The 21994-nt window shown below is 41.5% G+C and overlaps 1 protein-coding gene across 1 annotated transcript; it reads right to left on the reverse strand.

Moving 5' to 3' along the window:
• Nucleotides 1–498: 498 nt before the first annotated feature.
• On the reverse strand, nucleotides 499–21006 carry valopa (vertebrate ancient long opsin a; the record flags this gene model as incomplete). Its single annotated transcript, XM_080507198.1, has 5 exons — nucleotides 499–735; nucleotides 9998–10231; nucleotides 11039–11156; nucleotides 15195–15405; nucleotides 20643–21006. The coding sequence occupies 5 exons, from the start codon at nucleotides 21004–21006 to the stop codon at nucleotides 499–501; spliced, it is 1164 nt and encodes a 387-aa protein (XP_080363324.1).
• Between the last annotated feature and the right edge of the window lie 988 nt (nucleotides 21007–21994).

Consider the following 21994-nt stretch of genomic DNA (forward strand, 5'->3'; position numbering starts at 1 on the left):
TCTTCATTGGAGATGTGAAGATGGGTGCCATCAAGTTGAATCAAGTGCCCTCTAATGTGACACAGTACACGAGGCATGCGATAATGGCCGAGAGGATATCCAAGGCAATCTTGAACAGATGAACAAAGTCTGGCAGGCAAAAATATGTACAAGACATTAACTGCGTGAAGTTCAGAGCGTTCTGCCTTTGCAGTTCTTTCTTGGTCCCTCTGTTGATCTTTTGTATTGAAATATTGAACAAGCTACTGAGATGAGACCAGAGAATGTATTTGGTGAGATGTCTGTCCTTAAATACTCTTGCAAAGTAAACAAAGAGCATCTGCAATCATCTAAATCTTCTTAAAAGTTCGCAATGCAACTTCCATCTTGAGAAATGTACAAACCATTTTATCCCTACACAGAGGTCCAAAGTGTTTTTTAGACGCACTGTTGCAAGAACACAGAAGGTTAAGACGCACTCTTGGGGAAATGGAACATCTACTGAGATCAGGTCAACTGTTACATTGGACACACTTTGTTCTCTGGGATGGGGAGCTGAGCGTACAAGCCGCCATCAGTCGGAGAATCGTCAGATCTAGGCGATGTGGTTCCGCCCACGGGGATGCGGGCAGCGATGGCAGACATTTCTCCAGTTTGGCTCTCGGCAGTGATCCCGGGTCGCTCTGAGGTTTGATTCATGTTGCTTTCTTGGATGCCCCCCAAGCCGGTAAAGTGCTGGATTACGCACTTTCTGAACTAAACAGAAACGAAATAGAATTCAAACAAGTTAGCTTGATATGTACTGAGGTTGCTTATATTGAACACAAGTATTATACATTCACCATGCAGCTGGAAAAGGTAATTGAAACTTTGTTTGATAGCTATAAACTCAACTTTGGGCAGTTCTTTCAGAAATAATTCATATTTTCAAGATGTCTTCTTGGAGCATGTGTCTGAGCTCATTCACAACATCTCATCGGATTCAGGTCTGGATTCTTACTGGTCATATCTAAAGGGGAATTCACTTCGATATTCTTATAATACATATATAATCCAGGATGTACCCTGCCTTTACCCATTGTTAGCAGAGATCTGCTCTGACACCGTGTAACCCTGTTTGATGACGTGATACAGAAGACTTATTGAAGCCAGTGTCGAGTTGATTTTCACTTTCCTTCAGTATCACCCAGCATCTACTGGAAGACAGCAACAGTGACATTATCTGTAGGAAACCTTGATGAACTACATACAACAGTAAATTTGAAATCACAATCAAATCCAAAATTTAGGCCCTGTTTACATGTCATGATTTTTCAAGTAAAAACGCGAAAGATTTGATGCATTCTGGGTGTCCGTTTACACGGCAATGGTGCTCAGAGCCATTGAAAACATAACTTTTTGAAATTTGTTCCCAAGGTGGAATTTTTTTGAAAATGCTTCTGACTCCATCTCCGTGTAGATGACAGAAACACTGCTACTGAAGCATGTCGATGGATGAATGGATCCAATTGGAAAATACACAAGTGTTTTTATTGCATGGGTTTGGTTAAATTTATACAGAGCCCCCAAAGGGACATGGAGAAAAAAAAAAAGAGGAGGAAAAAAAAAAACTTTCTCGGGATCTCGCAATAAATTTTGCGAGATCTCGCAAAAGCATGTCTTCACTGCTTGAAGTCTTTGTATTTTAGGCTGATTTCAAAATAAAACTCAATAAAACTCTCATATGGGTGAGTGTCCTCCATTAGCTTTAGCTTCTCTCAACAACAGTGGGGTGTACGGTGTCTCTGAAAGGATAAACTTAGTCGATCACATATACCAGGGGTCGGCAACCTTTAATGCTCAAAGAGCCATTTGGTCCCATTTCCCACTGAACACAACACCCAGAGAGCCGCACACATTTCATTTTGACAGTCCCACCGGCAGACCATGCCAGGACGACACTACACACAAAACCTTCTTCACTGCTGGTTGCCAACTTACAACTAATAAACTTAACTACATGAACTAAGCAACAAAAACACAACACAATTATTACCAACACTACAAACCTAACATAACCCCTAACAATTACATTTTAAACACGACAAACAGAAACTCCCACAATGCATTGCAGCTATCAGATCCTTTATTGCTACACATTATTAAAATGGAAGATATATGTGGGAGATCTGGGATTGTTAGAACCATGAGTGAGTGGTGTGGCTTTCAATGTCCTTTAGTTGTTGTGTAATTCACTCTAATTTGCCGTCACTCTCAACAAGTCTGCAATGAACCTCCTGGAATTGTTGGCGCTCCGCAGCGCAGCGGTTTTCCTGTGAAAGGTACAGGAAGCTCCCAGCTTCAGATACCAGTTGAGCCGCTGTCATGACCTGCAGCCGCGATTCAACGATCTTCATGCCATGATTGTTGCGTAATGACGTTACACCGCTGCGTCGTTCACGACCCGCCTACATTTTACGCCACTCTTTGTAGCGGGACTGCGCTCTGGGTGCACTTTGCCTCCTTACGTCCCGCTCCGGGATGAACTGCAGTGGGACAGAGGCTCAAGGAGCTGCAGTGGAGGGACGAAAGAGCTGCATGCGGCTCCGGAGCCGCGGGTTGCCGACCCCTGACACATACGATGCGCAGATATAACAATATAGTTTTGCGAGATCTCGCAAAAGTCATTGCGAGATCCCGATATAGTTTTGCGAGATCCAAAGATAGTTTTTTTTTTCCTCTTCTTTTTTTCTTATTTTCTCCATGTCCCTTCGGGGGCTCCATGAATTTAAACTTGCGCTTCACATTATTTAGTTTACTTTAACAACAGAACCAGTCAGCCAGTAGTCATGTAAGGCACCAGAATCTGAGATGCTTATTCATCTTATTCGGGCGATGCCCTTCAATAACTGGTTTGCGAGCTGCAAGCAGATGTATTTTTTGCGACTTGGAAACGAGCCAAACCAGAGTCTATGCATCCAGCTGTCAGGTTAAGTTTGCCTAACCGCCTCCTAAGATCATTTAACTCTTGACATGCCAACAAAATTATACACTTGGATTAAATTGTTTGTTAAATACTTTACAAATTTAGATGCATTTTCTTGTTGGTTAAATAAGGATATACTGTGAATAATCAGTGTGTGTTACATAACGTACAGTTGTGTCTGCACACCTGTCTCATAAACACACAATGTCCGTGTCAATGGTGTGATTCTTGGAAGACCCGAGCCATTTTCAACAGGTTCTCACTAATAGCCCCACAATCATTGCTTTCCACATTACATTACACTAATTGACCTTCTTCACTGTTTCCACTCTGTGAAGCCCTGGGGAAAAAATCCTGATTCCTGACCCTTAATGACCTGTTTAATTTGACACGCAAGCTCCCAAATGGCTTCCTTTAAACCACTAAAGCTCTGTTAAGTGTGGCAATAACGCCTCTCCAACCCTCAGATGACACACAAAAGGAGATGGCTGAAGTGACGGCAGCAGTGTAATGTATGGCTGAAGCGGTGTAAAATCTCTAATCTGCACTTAAAACCACAAGTAACAGTTACATAATACTTCCCTCCAACAAAATAATAGCATTTGAAACACTACTATGCAGAGAAGGTCATGAAATGTCACTGTAATTGCAAAATGCCTGAAACATGTTTGTTTTTAGCAGGTACAGCAAAGGCTTCTTTATGCTTCTTGGAGGCTTAACATCTGTATCGGGGGTCACTAGGTGGGTACAATGTCAGTCAGGTGGCACATTTGTGTTAGAAGTAATTCATGGGGATCTTTCCTAATGTGTCTGATTATGAGGTGACTGAGAGTGAACTGAAGCTGTGACGTACCGTCCAACCAAAACATCCATATAGGCTGGACTTTCTTGAGAAAACTAGTGAATTCCCCTCCCATTGCTTTCTTCATACAAAAGTGGCATAGCTCCCCGACATCAACTGGATGGTAATGCCTGGTGGTTTTAGGAGATGGTAGCTGTAACTGTGTTATGCAGCTGTACTACCAGACTTGCTCGAGCAGCGCTTACCAATAATAAACAAATACATAAATAAATAAATCAACCAAAACTCTACATTTTGGTGAATAATAGCAAAAACCAATTAACAGCAGCAACACCAATCCACCGTTCTTACCGTTGAAACCTTTAAAATTCATTGACCTTATCGAGTTCAAAACTATCCAAATACTCACCACTGTGTGGTGGCAAGCAGGACCGAGCTGTGCCACTTGTGCACCCTGGAAACCCACCAGACTTGTGGAGGCCCCAGCAAATCAGCCCAGATACCCCAGGCTTAGCTTTTCGAATTAAATCCACTGCATTCAGCATTCTCAATACAGGACAACTTATTCTTGCAAAAGTTATACAACCAAAACAAGTATTCAAAGAAAGTTCCCATCTCTTTGTTTTCAACAAATGAGCTGCCGATCGCTGTGTGTCTCAGAGCTGTCACGTTCCCTGTCACCCACCACTCACTCTCACAGTGGCATTCAACTCATTCTATGCAGCTGGGCAGCGACCTTCCCTGGATGCCATGATGGGTTGTAGTCCTTGTTGCAGCTATGGAGAGGGCATGTGTCTCCTCTATGACATAACCTACCAATATCGTGCTACAATTGTTCATTTTCTGCACTGTTATATCTCTGGATCTCTACTTCCTCCACCCTAATGGTGAAGAAAAGTGACAATAAAGAACTCATGTGGAATTGGTTTAACAGCATTTCAGGCTTTGTCTTTTGACCTGATTAAAAAAAGCAACCTACAAGAAGCATTCATCCTCAATTTTGGAATTCTAATGAGACTGTTTTGTAACCTATAGAGACCAAGAGAACAAGAGAAAGATCCCAATCAAGCACTGATCTGCTATGTACTGATATATGCTGCAGCCGTCTGTTTGAAGCAGCATGAGCTAAGTTCATACCTGAACCTGCGACATGTTTTCTTTTTACATCAGCCCACCTTTAAACACAGACAGCTTATTAAAGAGTGAATACAGCAGTCCGATTAGCATCAGTCAGTCGGCATTTCGCCGTTTTCATACCTTACATGTGGAGTCAGTTTTCTGAGAATAGATATCTTAAACTATTACATATGAAAGATTCATATTTAGTCATGTATTCTATGACTGGCCATGACAGTTTTAATGCACAGTAAAGTGGCAGGAGTATAAAGAATTCTACAGAATATTGGTGGCGAGCAAGAGAACAACCTGGCTTTCCGTCTTGGCTGCAGTCCTTATTTGGGGAATGATGTTGCCATGTCTATGTGGGAGGGGGGGGGTTCTCCCTGCACTGGATTCTTCCTACATTCCAAAGCCATCCTTCTAGCTTCATCACCAATTTATTCAACTTTAGGGTCACTGGTGGAGTTTATTCCAAATAACTGCTTTGTGGACACGTTACCAGTGCATCACTGGACAAACACAGCGACTCCGACAGTCACACGTTCACATTGACACCTATGGCCAATATATGACTGTGGAGTACCGGAAGATAACCCCCCCTACACACACACACACACACACACACACACACACACACACACACACACACACACACACACACACACACACACACACACACACACACACACACACACACACACACACACACACACCAGAAGAACACAAAAAATATCTACAAAAAGGCCACCAAGAGTAGATTTGAAACAAGAATATTCTCAACGTGACAGTGATGACGACTACACCACATTCTAGTTTTTCCATTTCAAATCATACGTTTTGGAATTGGTGGCTGTAAATAATCATGTGTATGTCGTTCATGGTCTCTCTATCTTAACCATGTGATTGGTTGGTGATACATCCAGTGCGGCCTCTACCTTTCTCAAAAGTGGAAGTTTTAAGACCTTATTTAAATTCAGTGTCCTGCCAGATTTTGACATGATAGTAAATATTATTTATAGTATAAGCTGCAAGATGTGAATACAAATCTACAATATTGGGAAATATATGTAGTGAACAGCAGTTTCAATATAATTACACAAAATACAGCGATCATATTCAGATTGAATGTAGGTAGAACTTCAGGAGAGCATAAATACTACTAAGATGTGGATATGTTGCTACAGTACATGCTATGTGAGTGGGAGTAAGCAACCGCTAAGGCAGAAGCAGTGTTGGTGCTGGAAATTGTCACACGTGCAAATGTCTGGAGGAGGGTGTGACTGAGTCTACAATGGAACGAAGGGAAAAGGTCAGTCCACAGGGAAAGGGAGGCGTGAAATGATGAGAAGCAGAATGGAGGTCGCAACAAAGTTCAGTCATTAGAGGTGGGAGTGGGTTTGAAAGTGCTTAACACGGTATACCGTTTAGCAAAGTTGATGACTGAAGTGTTACATACCACAGTGACCTTCGTATTTATGTGTGTGTCACGACAGCATGACGTATGACTGTCACTGCTGTTTTTAGGCGAAAGCCTGTGCTCCCAGGGAATGCTGGGTAATGTAGTTCTGTGAATAAAGACGGTTTTCTAAGGCACACAGTTACCATCCTCCTGATTCAAACACAACAAGAAGCGCTACAAGTCTTTTGACCTGCAGCACCTCCCGGAGGTGAGGATGCTGTTCAGAGATTCATGGTTTGAAAGCAGTGATTACAATATATCATTAGAAATAAAGACTATGGATACAAGTGACACAAGTTTGTTGATGATTGACTCGGATACAAAAAATGTTGAAGATGCAGTACTGAAGTTATCATTATGGGCTCTATTACAGGAGCGTGCAACTATGCTGCAGTCAGGTACAATGCAACTCAGGCTCCTTTCATAAGCTTGTCACGGTACTAAAATTAGAAGAGGTGCCAACACTATTACACTTTTGTACACCCGCACCAAAGTTAGCCTGGTCAAGATACCCTGAATTAAAACAGTCTTCAAAAGATATCTTCCATTAATGTTTATGCATATGTTCCAGACAGAAGTTGAGAATGTTAGGCCCTCTTGGAGCGATGGGGCAGACCAGCAGACTCTAGTGTATTGTTGGCACACTTCAACGCTCTCATTAGCAAGGATTGTATGACCGAGGGAGGTGAGAAATTGGTTGACTTCTTTGACACGATCTCCCAAAACAAGATAAATGTACTTGGTACCAAGATCCCATCACACATATTATCCTGGAACCATATGTTTTGAAAATGCAGGGAAAGAGACGTAGAGAGCGTCAACTGATCACCGGAATTAGACCTGGTTGGCCAAGGTTTAAAGTATTTAGTGTAAAGTTGAGAAAAGATCCTGCTCTAAAGGGCCACAAGAGACAAACACTGTAAGCAAGGGTCAACAGACAAAAACTAGAAGACAGTGCATAGATATACACACATGGGGTGGGGAGAAAATGATAAGGGCAACTTGATATGACCTAAAATAAACATAACATAACATAAAATATAGACAATTATGGAAACCAAGAGATAAATAAAAGAATCCACATGAGAAGAAAAAAAGAGAAAAAGTAAAGTAGGCAAAATGTGACCATAAAAAAAATCCATACATAACATAACAGCTTTACATTGAGAATCATTGGGATTCTTCAATTTCAATGTAATTTCAAGCAGTCTGAAAGCACTTTAGATGAAATGTACAATTCACACACACACACACACACACACACACACACACACACACACACACACACACACACACACACACACACACACACACACACACACACACACACACACACACACACACACACACACACACACACACACACACACACACTATTGTAACTGTAATCTCTTTCACTGTCTGACTGAAGAACCTTATAGAAATTACTGGACAAATTGTTCTATTCTTCTAACCCCAACCTTTTACGTGAGTAATTTTGTGGATTTAAAGACAAATTTTGTGCATCTTTCTCCTTTGGTCGATGCATTTTATTACCATCAACAGTTGCATCCATCCATTTGCTGCAAGTCATGTGGGAAAACATCAGGATCCAGTGTTCTTAAAGATTTAGTTTGACATTTTTGAGATTTAAAGGTGGTATTAATGTGGTCACTGAGCCTCATTCCTCCTAATTTCTCTCTCCTTTAGACATCCCAATGTGTGTTATTAACTAAAAATCTGATATTTTCTGCATTTTCATTTTGAAACGAGTTCACAGAGAAACACCAGTGAAACTAGCTTGAATGCCAGACCACTAGTTGGTGCTTTGTTTTTGTAATACAACTTACAAATACACACTGATAAGAGTGCGCTGTAAACATTCAAGCATCTTTAAATTGTTCAATCGTGAAAAGTTACTCGCTCAATATCTGCTCAATGTAAAAACTGTGTCTCCAAATCTAAGGTTTGGTTAACACGACAACGTTTTCAACTGAAATCGGGAAACTTTTATTGCGTTTTGAGTGTCTGTTTACTTGACAACGATGCTGAGAGCTACTGAAGACGCAACATTTTGAAAAGGGCTTCCAAATTGAAACTTTTTGAAAATGTTTAGACTCTGTAGATACCGGAAGATGCAACCTATTTAGAAATGTTCTGCTACTGCGCACCACAACTGTAGTAAATAGTTATTCTGCACACGCGTAATTAGAAGGACAATAACAACAATGGAGTGTCATGCCTCTTAGTAGTTTTCTCGATGACAGTCACTCTGACAGCAATCCAACTTGGTCACCTGTTCATAGGAATGTCCGCATACTCGCCATTGTACATTTTTATTGTTCTCTACGTGCATCTGTGTGTGCTTTCATTACAAGCACAACCAACAGCAGCCACTAGTCGTGGAACATGCTAACGACATAGTTTTCAGCATTTATGCCGTTTCTGTGTAGACAGACACCATTATTTTTAAAAAAGGGTGCAGTGTATATGCAAAACTTTCTTGAAGAAAAAACAATGCCTAAAAATGCTGTTGAGTTATAAACAGGGAGCACCACAAACACTCTTCCAATGTTAATGTGCACAAAAACTATTGACTGCGATTGCGACGCACAATTGTTCAAAGTTGCATTTCCCCTGTTTACCCAAGACTTGGATGAAAACATGTTGTTAATGTGGCCCTCTGGAAGCCATTCCCAAAACTTAATCAGTTTGCCATTTTCACTTGAACACGTTGACATGTGATTGTTCATTCTATCATTTGCCAAAGGCAAATTGGCACAACCCTAAAGGAGTACGTACCACACATATATCATCAAATGTATATGTCTTAATTTGTTGATTCTTCTTGGACTTATTACAGAGTGTGGGCAGGAGTGGCTCCTTTGTCAACCTCCTGTAATTGGTGCTTTCTATTTTTTTTTTTTTTCAGTATGTCACCAGCTGCCTGACCTGTTTAGCTGCAGTTGCCTCAAATGAAGCAGTAATTAAGAGCCTTGTTAATACATGACACAAGCTAATTCACGCTCCCTAAATCCAGTTATTTAAAGCTTCAAAGCTCGCGGGGGGGGGGGGGGGGGGCAAGCATTAGCTCATAACATTACAAAGCTGTTACTCTAAGTAAAGACCAATTGTCTGAACAGAGAAGTCTGCGGTTGATAGCAATAGCCACGACGTCCTCTATCTCCGGCACGCTCCAATAAACTCCCATACCCAAGGCTGGGGTTGCTGATTTACACCATCACAAGTAAAGAAAAAGTAAAGAAGCAAATTCACACCCAACAAATATGGTCTTCAATTACTCGCTGCCCATGGCAGCTATCAATATTACAGAGTAATGTAAAATTGAACAAAGTAAACAGCAAAAGAAGAACTGTCAGTGTCAGTCCCTTTCTCAATCGAAAGCCTCACAAGTCTTCTATAGGTGGCTCATGTATTTTTCAACAGAGCCACGCATGGACAATTGTACTCTGTGGATTTCATTTATTCATTCACCATGCATTATTGAGCAGTGGGCTAACACTCCACAACAACTGAAAAAAAAAAACAGGTTTCTACTGTGACTCTCACCCAAGTTGATGTGTGAGACAATGTGAAGGAATTCAGCCGAAGATCAAGTAAAGTCTAACATGTTACCCGTATAAGTGGAAGGAGAAAATACGGCGGTAGATTGGCTTCAAAACGAGGGTGTCACCTGTTTGTTCATGAAGACATAGATGATGGGATTGTAGACAGCAGCTGTCTTGGAGAAGAAGGCCGGAATGGAGGCCAGCCGGGGATCCAGCTCAATAGTCGGGTGAGCCGTGACCAGGATGGAGAAGGCAGCGTACGGCGTCCAGCCAACCATGAAGGCCACAATCATGACCACCACCATATGGGTCACCTGTCGCTCGGGCTTCCTGGCAGTGGCCAGGCGACCATTGGATACCTGAAAGAAACAGAGGATCGCTGCGGGTCACCCAACTGTAATTAAAGGCCAAGATTCCAGTCTGGGAAGGAAATTAAAAAAAAAAAAAAAAAAAGGATTTGTCCATACGAGTGTCTGTGTACTCACCTCTGTCAATGCTATAGCATTTGTTCTCTGTGTGGTTTCATTACAAAACAAACAACAACACTGACTCTTGGCCCAACATGCTAACTTCTCTAAGAACCTCTCGTTTTGAGTCAGATTGTGCTTCACACTAGTATGGTTGAACGACTGATGTTTCTAAGAGCCATAGTGATAAGTCCACCATAAACATTAGCGCATGGTACCGGAAAGACCAGGATTGAGAGATCTATCTCACTGTTTCCGGTCCGAACACAACATAAAACCCACCCACCTCAATAAAAACCAGCTCAAATCTCAACCTCTGTAGAAACTCATTAGTAATGAAGAACATTTCATATGCACACAAATAAACAAAGAATAAATCTAACACAAGCAGGCTTCTCAAGAAGCAAAATTGGGCGAAAACCCACCCAATCTGGCAACACTCATCCTCTTCTCGAGAGTGGCGAGGAGTAGGCATGGAGAGACACAGACAGAAACAGCCTGTTCTCAGTAGAGTTCACTAGTGAGACCTTTAGACTGGCTGAAATCCAGGACCAAGGCTGGATTTGGGGAAATACACTTTGAATACAATGTTGTTGGCCCTCGAATATAATTATGTTGAAAAACTGTATAGTATTGGACCTTTAAATGAATTAAGCTTCATAAAATCATGCTTCCTGTTTCAGCTGTGCGACTACTGACCTTCTTGAGCTTCCGAAGTAGCTTCCCGTAGCAGAAGAATATCACCCCGAGAGGAAAAATGAAGCAGGTGGTGAAGAAGGTGATGATATAGCTGTGATCCGTCACGTTCCTCGAATACCTGTCCATACAGGCACAAGGAAGGTTCACAATTCAGTTTCAGAGGTGCAGTTACCATTACAGCACTGTTAATAACAACATCATAATGGGATTTTGTAACCGACACGGATCGATGAAGTGCCAGATAGCCGGCTGGCTGATTGTTTGAAGCCGCTCCAGTTGGCAAAATGGTTAACAATTGCATTTTGCAGCTATGCGCTGTCTCCCAAATGTCATTTTGACATTCGGTGGCTTTATCTCACCCGAGAGAAAGGCAACACCTCATCAGAGCTTCAGTTACAAGTAAGATCTGACCGCTGAGGCAGAGCTTTGTGCCTCAATTAAAAGCTCACGGTGCACTAATTTGGTGTAATTATGTCATTTCCATAATAACACTGACTGCCTACAAATGAAACATGCTCCAGATCAATGCCCCAGGAATTACCTGACAGACTGTGTCTCTTCCCTCACACTGTTCAGGAAGGAAGCGTGGCTGAGTTCATGTTCATCCATTCTTCATGCATTCACAAGCATGTCACACATGCAAAGCGCTTGAGTAGGCCACATAAATGATTCCTCAGTTTTTTAACCTGTGTGTGGCTACAGACTCTCTCGTGGTGGATGAGCGGTGTTGTTCAGAATATTTGAACAAGATCACTCTGAAAATCCACGTCAGGGTTTCCTTGAAAAATGTCAATCTTTATAATAGCTGAGGATGCAGTAATATGTGAACTTTTTTCTTTTGTTCAACACCAAAGCAGGGTGTAATTCTGCTTTTTTATTTTTCCTCCAAATTGCATCCACAGATAGCCATGCATGTGTGTCTCTGATGCCTCCTTGGCTTTGTTTGTCCAAGGCTGTGCTTCAGGGCTAAACTGTGAAACGAAATGATGAATTGTACTAAAAAAAAAAAAAAAAAAGCAATACTTTTTGATTCCAAAACGAGTGCTAACTTTGAATTGAAAGTAAAACCAATTCTCTATCAATCAGGCAGCATCTACTGCAGATCATCTTCGGGGGTTTTGTAAGTCAGTCAGACTGTCGTATCTGATGAGGTGAACTCCCACACACAGATCCAGACAATTCTGTCAAATATTCTCCTAAATCAAATTAGATGGAAAGAAAACTGTCTTCCCACCACCAGCTGGCTGTGCTCCTTTTCGCCACCCGCCTGCCCGACTGTCACAGTGAATCTCCTCACATACTCGAGGCACGCTGCTGCGCCACAGTTGGAAACACTCAGTTTGATGGGAGGTCTCGTTTGGAGGAGGCCTAAAAACCTGTGCAATTATCAATGAGCAAATGACTGCGCGATGAGGGTAAACAATTTGTTAGCTAAACGCTATTTTAGAAATAAAACTTCTCTCACATTCCTATATGGCCCAACTACGAACTCAGATTTGAGTCAGACCACTTCCACTTCTTTTGCAAAGCTGCTCATCCCTGTGGCATCCTCAATAAGAATGTTATAGGAAAAGCAAATGAGAGAGAGAGAGAGAGAGAGAGAGAGAGAGAGAGAGAGAGAGAGAGAGAGAGAGAGAGAGAGAGAGAGAGAGAGAGAGAGAGAGAGAGAGAGACACACACACACCACGCATACGTATTCACACTTATTTGAAAATTAGCATCACCAACTAACCTCACCTGCAACTGGAGTTCAACAAAATCTTATTTCAGATACGAGCATCTATTTTTTTTTTTACAGCACATTTAAAAACAACTACTTTAAAAACATTACTAGTAAAAATATATAACCTTATTCATTTTTGTAGTTCATATGAAAAGTCCATATGAAAAGTTTAAATCCCAAAATTGCCAATATATCGCTCTTGTAGGGAGTTGAAACAAAGTCAGCAGTATCCAGGTGATGACATCGTATCCAAATGCATCACCAACGACGCAGACACCTACCGACAGATCCACAGGACACAAACGAGGCATATGAGCCTTCAACAGATAGTGTCTCCGCTTTATAACATACAGAAGGCTGCGAGCGATGACTGTCCACCATGAAAAGATGGTCATAAATAAGCCGTTTAAAATGCACCGGGCTGCGGCTGTGGCAGCGCTCGGACCTCACACACCTGCGCGGTTCAGTGTCCTGCTGGCAACCAAATGTTTTCTGACAGGACTCATGCCGCCTGCAGCCAGAGGAGGATCGGGTCGTCTGTGTGCGCAGTATATCCATAAGGTGATCTCTTAATTGTATTGTCTGAACAATTCGTTCTCGCCTGCACTGCATCCCAGGAATGGTTCTCCTATAGAGCTCGAGGCGAACACTCAACCCGCCCATATCTGAGCAGCTTTGATCAAAGCAGCGAAATAACATTACCCCGATGGCACCCTGAGGGCGAAGGTGAACGCAGGTCCTGTTTCTCCTCTTTCCATAAGAACACACATTAGCACAATGTGAGCTAATATGGCAGCAATGTCAGACCAAGCCGCAGGACCCAGTGTGGAAAGTCTAGGATCTTTATCTGCTCACGCACTCACAAATATACAGAAATAACCACAAGTTTACTTCTGTTTTGAATGTTTCTGTAAATAACTTATACAGTTAACTTATTGATCCTTTATCAGGCAGATGACCAGAGTAGTAATCCTCATTTCTTCCAAATCCAACAATGACTTTCGAACATTCAGAGAAGAAATGGTAATGTATTATATTACTATAACACGGTGAAATGTGAGACATGTCAAGATTGTATTAGCTCTGAGAGAAATCATAAGAAAAATGTACAGAATTTAAACAAAATGTTAGACTATATATCATAAAATTTAAGTAATTGAGTGATTCCCTTATAAAGGGTTGATGAGATGTATCGACAGCCCGTTACATATCATTTAATTAGTTCTTCAGCTTAATGTTTTTTGGAGGTTCGATTCAACGCACAGCCTTCGCTTATTTGTTTGCATATGGAGAATGAATGAGTCACATGACAAATTAGCAATGCTATTAAGGGCTGGGACATAAGTTGACTGAACTTTTGCTCAATAAGAATAATCTCTTCATAAAAAGCATTCCTTATACATAATTTTTATGAGCTACTGTTGCTCTTTGTCTTTACTAGCCTTTGCCTGGAAATTACGATTACATTTGTCTACATTTCAAGTTCAGTAAATGAGTAAATGAGAACAATATTTTTCATTACTAATCCTCTTTTTCCACTGTGAAACACAACTTTTGTGAGGTAAAGCATGCTTGACACAACCAATACCATAATAATGTACAATAATGTGAAGAATATGACCATTTTAGATGTAATAAAACCTGCTCTCTGGTGATTTGGTTTAAATGGTAAATGGACTTCACTTATAAAAGTGCCTTTCAGCTGCGTGAGCAGCGCAAGAGCGCTTTACATAGTTCATCACATTCATGGTGGTGTTATAGTGGTGGGGATAAACAAATTGAAACCATATAATATGATATAGAGCAAATCTATAAATGTAGCAGGTAATAAAACAGTAGATTTCATAGAAAAAGCTTTTAACGCATGTGAGCCAAGGTGTGTACTTGTCTATAGATCACAAACACCACGTCTTAAGAAAGTTCATGCCTCCTACCGTGGAGCCTCACAAACTGTTTTTAACTCACAGCGTTAAGCAAGTTCAACACAGCTACCAATAAATAACACGTTTTTAATCCATTAATGAGTGTATCAGTCATGCCTTAATCATGTGGAGCATCATCAATGTGTGAATGCAAAAACTCTTTATATGTAGCATCTAGCATGTAGCACGGCTCGGAGTTATTGGATCCACTGAGCATTCAAGCTAATGAGCGACATCAGCCTATCTCTGCTGTTCCAGATGTCACGAGTAATTAAGTTGCTGGTGTTGTATGAAATATCTCTTGATATTTTGGCAGATCATAATGTATACTGCCTTACTCACGAGGTTGTATCAGGGAGCTTTTACAGAGTCTGAGTATGAATACTCACAGTACTAAGCAGTATCGCACCCCATACCGGATACCAGTATTGGTATCGGTGCATCCCAAATCAAAATCACCAATCAATGTCACAAATACGCAGTTTGCATGAATTGTAACGTGATTACTCACCAGTCGGGCTCACAGGTGGTTCCGATCTTGCTTACGGTGTATCGGTTCCAGCCGAGCACCGGAGGGAAGGTCCAGATGAAGGAGAAGGTCCACACGAACAGCAGACCCAGGACGGCGTGTTTGGACTGCAGTCGCACGTTCCCCAGGGGCCGGCAGATCACGAAAAACCGCTCAAAGGAGAGAACAGCCAGGGACCAGAGAGCCACGATCCCTGAGAGAACACACACCACGCAGAACCACACTTTGTTGTTTTTCATTTATCTGACAATGTTTTGAACTAAGAACAGGTTTTTTTTTTACCTATTTGATGAGGACCAAAGCAAACATTGAGCCCTAACTGATAAATTGTCTTGAATATTTGAGCCTTTTCATGTGTTTTACCTGTTAAGTTCACATCCCAGCTGCATTGTGTCTCTCTTGTTTTGCTCTCTAACTGGGATTTGTCTGGGTAAGTGTTTTCCTTTCAAAGGAAACACATTTTCTCATTTTCGGAAAATGTAAAACAATTTTTGCACAGCACAAATCAGGACGTCGCTGCACGGTTGCTCGAAATAGTTTAATGATCCAAGGTGTGTGCAATAGGCTTCCTCCTAATGGGCTAAAAAAAGGCTGACTTTAATTGTGGTAATAATTCACTCTCGGAGAGCGGTTAATTACCCATCTTCACACAGTCAGGGACTCTTTGTGTCTCCTTTTCTAGACTCAGAGGGGAGGACAAAAGAAATAGGCATTCAATTACACTGGTTAGGAATAACTTTGACTCATTCAAATACTTTACATTTTAATATGTTTTTCTTTTAACCAGAGTGCAGATTCTTGACTTAACACAAAGTTTAGTTGTTTTTTTTTTGTTTTAGTGTGGTTGCGGGTTCTCTAATGCACATGAGCTCGAGGTAAGAAGAAAAGTGGAGGTGGAAATTCTCTGGAAATTGATGGACATTCAGTTCATCCATCTGATCAAAGTTAGGAGTCGTAAGACACTGATTTAAACTCCACAGGCAGGTTTCACACCGAGACGAGACAAAATATGGTAGATTTATCGTAACTGCAACATCAACAATATACATATTGCACAACACTGATTGAAGTGCACTGAATCAATCATCAATGATACAACTTTAAATATGAAGGAAAAGTGGTGTCTGTGCAAATTCACCAAAATTTGCACTTAACTAATTGAAAAATATGAATTGAGTCCACTGCCTCAGCTCTCAGTAAACATCGAAGCAGTGGCGGCCTCGAGGCCAGAGAGGCGGACTTGGAATCGGGAATTCGATCCCCACAGCGAACACGTCACCACTGTGGCTCCCTGAGCAAGACCCTTAACTCCCACCAGCTCCCTGCGGCGCTGTAATGTTGGAGTGCTGTAATGTCGCCTCTCAGCGATGGGTCAATTCGGAGAAAAAGGGTATTAATAAAGTATGATTTGTTAGTTTATCATCTGACCTCAGTGAGGTCGTCTGCACATTCCATATCCATGGACAATTGCAGCTGAGGCTACTGTGTATTGTTAAACTGCCCATTTTGGCTTTTCATCTACTCTTTTAAAATTATGTTGCACTCTTTTTCTTGTCTATGTCCTCATTTTTGTTCTATTTTGCAGTACAAATGCAAACAAAACCAAATACCATTGCGTGTCTTGTATCGACAGCAGAATTCACCATAGAGCTCACTTCGACTTTGACTAATTATTTCACCTCTGGTGGTGACAGGGCAGAAGCACAAAAATGTGAAAGATTAACAAAAAGAAAATTGTTTCTGTCACAGCGTTTCAGAAGTTGTGTGGGTTAAAAACAAAGAATGACCCTGTGAAAGCTGGTGTAAATTTGGAGTAAGGGAAAGAGAACTGCTTTTAAGAATAGACCCCAGAACATAAACAATGCTGCATGGTTTCTAAATTGCAGCAAATCACATTGTTATTGTGGTACTAATATCACATATTGACCTGATACGGTGCAGCTTTAGTACATTCAGGACAAATTCCCAGTTTACTGTGAGATCGTCTTGCAGACTCAAGAATGCAAACCTTGAACACTTCAGAAGGAAAGTTTTCCAGTTTCTGTGTGAACTTTGTATGTTCCACCTGGGTATGTTAACATATATTATCATAATCTGAAGACATGCATGTTGGCTTTAGGTGAGTCATGATACGAAGCCTCCTGTGGGAGTAATTGTACACGTTTGAACAAAAGCCTTCGCCATGTAAGGTCACGCATAAAATGAAAACCAACCATCAAAGGATTCTTTCCCCGAGAAGAACCTTCATCTTGCTTCTCAGCGCTAACTTTTGGGGTATTTATCTGTAAAGCGCAGGTGTGCATGTGGAGAGGGAAGGAAAAAAAGAAAAAAAACTTGAAAATGGAGCCAAACAGACAGCGTTCTAGCCCTGAGCGGAATATTAATTAGGAGTGTCTGTCCTGCTCAAGTGCAGGAGGCGGCTCCACTTAATGAGTTCCTAATTCACTCATGCATACCCCCTCCTCCTCCTCCCCTCACATACACGGGGGGGGGGGGGCGAAGCTTCTCACCACAGGACTCCTTAAAAGACAAAAACCTCACCTCGGCCTGTTATTGATTGCACATCACTGCAGCTTCCTGTGCTTCTACCTGTGGTGTCAGGCAGTTTGTTTTTGCGCTACGTCTGGTTTTGGCGCCTCTACGCGTCCCAGCAGTTTGTGCCCGGGGTGATTTGTTTTCATATACTTCTTAATCAGAGATAATGGTGCAGTCGATCATCAGCATACCTAATTTAATAGAGCGTGTTACAACCTCGGAGTACTCACAGCCGGGTGATTTATTGACTTCAGGTTTTTGTGTTGTTGTTTGGCAATGGTTACTGCTGTATAAAGTCCATGTCCTGGAGATGTGTGACTCCAGCTGACCCTGCCGTGTAATGCACTTCTGGCAAAGATCCACATGTAATATTGTAGCTCGTAATCAGACCAAGGCTGCCTCATTAAAGCAACATAAGTTACTTCACGGGGCAGTAATGTGATCACATACTCATAAAGTTCTTCAACTTTGACAATTTCATTAACAAATTAACGTCTTTTGTTATCTGGCAGTTTGACAGCCTGGTATTGAGGGACCCTTTCGCTACTGGCACTTCTCGGCTGTCCACAAATGCCAAAATGGGATCACGGAAACTTTGTTCCATGAATCCAATCAGGAGGATTTGCAGAAACGCATTCACTATTTTCTTCTAACATGTGGCAACGCAACAGAAGTCGTGCTATATGGTCCGTCTTACACAGAAGCCCACTCAAACAACCAGCACACTTTGACACAGCCGAATGTTATTGTTGGTCACGGCGCTGGTAACCTACTTATGGTAAGTCATGCGCGTCTGAATGTGAGGCGGCCCTAGTACCACAGTTCTGCTGACATCTGCTGCGTGTGTGGCTTTAAATTCTGCTTTACAGACTCACTGAGGGCTTCTGCTGCTGATCCAGCTGTATCGCATCATACACACTAAACAGCAGAAAGGAAAACAACGTGCCGGCTCAAGTTTTCCAAAGTTTGACAATGAAATGCGACACTGAAACCAAAATGTGGTTTCTTTTCTAACTGTCTTCTTGAAAGTCTTCTGACTAGGAGGTTACCACAGGAAACAATTATAACCAAAATCTTAACCAATTCTCATGCTCTTTCTGTCACAACCCAGACTCCTGTTCTCGATTTGAAGAATTAACTTGATATTTTGACTTTATTTTCCAATTAATTGTTAATTATTTATGGTAATACTTAAAAATATATGACTTATTCATCTTTATGGCAGAGATTCTGCTTCTTTTCTGTATTCTTGAGAGTTTCTAATATAATCACTACTGATACGCTACTGGTAGAATGTCAGGATGATCAATAGTGAAGCATTAGATTCCCAATATTCCTTTATTTTCCAACTCTTTTGGCTGATTATTAGTACTCCATGTCACAGTATCATAATCGCAGAGTAAATTAAGATCCCATATGTCTTCTTTTCTTTTCTAAAAGGTATCTTTATGCTTTTATTTTCACCTGCCACCAATTACCAGTGCTAATACTGACATCTGCACAGTTTCTTTTAATCATAAGGAGAAAGAAATGTATATGTGTCCACCCTTCATCAAAGTTCATAACATTATTTGGGATCCACAAAAAATGATCTTCATATCCAGTAACCCTTTATGTTATAATTAATTGAGCAGTTATTAATGCAAACACCAAAACCTGCATACTTATAACACTGGCGCAAAATATAGTTTTATTAGTTTATTTCCAATCCTAGTGTTTTATCCAACCCTTTAAGCATATTGTCAATGCTAATGAAATCTGTACACGTGTCTTTGTCGGGTAGTACAACACTGGTTTGCCCATATCTGACACTTTATGTTCCAACTCATCAACCTCACAAACAACGTTAATGCTAGACTATTGGTACATTGCACCTTTTTTGAAGTTTCTCCTCTGTCTTATAAAGAGTTCAAAATATGATTCTTGTTTTCACTGTGTCTGTACTTTCCAATCATTCTGGTTGATTACCAACAGTAACAAATCTCTGCTTCCTGTGAGTTCATGCTGTAAAATTTTATCATGCACAATATAGATTTTTTTTTTCCTTAGGTTTTCTTTCACAATTTCCGACAACAGTTTTTGGCATTGTGCCACTGCTGATACTAAAATCTGCAGATTTGCTTTCTCTCAGTTGCAGGTTGAATTAGGTCTTTCCTTAATCAATACATTATAATGCCTATTCTTATTGTGATGGTCCACTATAAAATCCACTATTTCTAGGCTTCCCAACTCCTTCACATGATACACACGTCCTGATTTTGACTTGTTTCATTTAATTAAGCACTCAGCATTTATGCATATATTGCTTAATTACATCCGCCTGTCATACGAGTTTAAATTCTTTTTATTTAAAACCAACCAGACACTTTCATTTTAAAGTTCATATCAGCTGACGCGGAGAGCTTTCTATTATAATAGTGCATTCAGTTCTATGCTCCACAATTGAGATGGAGGGAAAGTTTTTAAAACTGGAGTTGATTCTTTGAGATAGTTTAAATGTTTACGATGATGTGCCATGTTCTAATACTGTGATTTTCACAAAAAATCCAGACAATATCCATTTAGTATGACATAAAGTTGTAGTTTGGTAGTTTATTCAAATGTACCAGAAATACGTTTTTATATTTCTGGAGAAACCTACTTTTTTTTTTAGTACAGGTCCACTTCAATAAAACGGTTAAACTTGGGGTCTGACGTCCACATTTTTTTTTTATTCAAAGTGAAGTTTGCGAAAAACATCTCGATGCCTGAGAAAGTCATGTGCTTAGTTTCACAGCTTCCATCCAGCTTTTCTTTGAATGAAGCAAAAGAGCCAACTGACAATTTACACCCCTTGGACGCTGCATTCATGCAAGTCAACTTCTAACAGAAAACAATCATTTAGGGTGAACCTACCAAAGAAAGTAACAGCGAAGCCCTCCAGGACGCAAGCCCACCTGCCGAGGAAGAAGTAACCCCTGGCGTTTGTAAGGAAACTTATTACTCCACCGGTGAGGGAGACGAGGAAGTCTGCGATGGCCAGGTTCACTATGATGTAGTTGAGCGGCTGTCGGAGTTGCTTGAACTTGAAAGTGACGAACATGACCAGGAAATTTTCGGTCAGAGACAGCGAGGTGATGACAAACATGACAACGGCCAGGATGGTGAAGTTCCACGGCTCGACGTTCCTGATGGGTCCGGTGAACGGATCGTTCGTGGGGGGGATTTCTGTCGCCACAGTGTAGGAGACAGCGTTCACTGACAGGCTCAAGGTATCCATTGTTCGTTTTTTTGTTTCCCTTTCCCCCCCCCCCAGGAGTGTGCCCCTAACCGAGAGAAAATCCCGTGTGCTCTCTTTTTCTCATACTCGCACAACTCCACGTGGAGTCACTACCGGACAGACGCGCTCTCCGTCTCCGGTGTGCGTTTTTGGGCGTTAAATGTCCCGTCGGCGCTGGAGCGCGTCCCGTGCGCTCTGGGACTTTTCTCGGGCGAAGTTTAGGTGCTGAAATCCGCGCATGACTAAACTCACCGGACAGAAAGAAAGAGGGATCCGACGTTTGCCCGCGGTCTCGGGTCGCTTTGCGGACGGAAAGGTGTGGGAGTGGCGGAGGACCACGCGTGGCGCACGGAGGAGACAGTCCTAGAAGAGCGCGGGTGCGCGAATGACCGATCAGTGGCATCCTGGATGGTCTTATATAGGCGGCTCCTGCAAAACCGCTGCCCTCCGGGGAGCGGCCACTGGACGTCCTCTCCGTGCGCGCATCTGTTCGCGCCGCAGACGCAACAAAGTCTTCTGGCTGGAGCTCATCCTCCCGACGAACTCCTGTGGCGCACACAAGAGCGCTCAATCATACTTTATCCTATTAGTGCAAAACAAAACTACTCATATTTGTCATTAATTGCTGTATCACGTGGAGCTCTTTCGTCGTGCGCAATTGCGCACCTCAGCAGACTTGGAGTCCATATAGTGGACTTAAGGGATTTTTTTTAAGCATTAATGTCTCTCAGATGTGTTTGGAGGATACCTGACTGGTCATTTAATTAAAATTAGAACCAAAATCAACGCGTTGTAAACTTTAAAATGAGCCTGATACCTACAATCAACTGTCCTCGGCTGTGCACAAACTGAGTCTCACCGCCCAACCACAAGGGACAAGCATTCTCAAAACTCACTCCCGTACTCTCATCGTTGCTGCTTGTTCGTTTGTTTGTTATTTTGTTGTTTATATATATATATATATATATATATATATATATATATATAT

The sequence above is a fragment of the Blennius ocellaris genome, assembly GCF_963422515.1.
Source record: "Blennius ocellaris genome assembly, chromosome: 13".
Taxonomy (NCBI): domain Eukaryota; kingdom Metazoa; phylum Chordata; class Actinopteri; order Blenniiformes; family Blenniidae; genus Blennius; species Blennius ocellaris.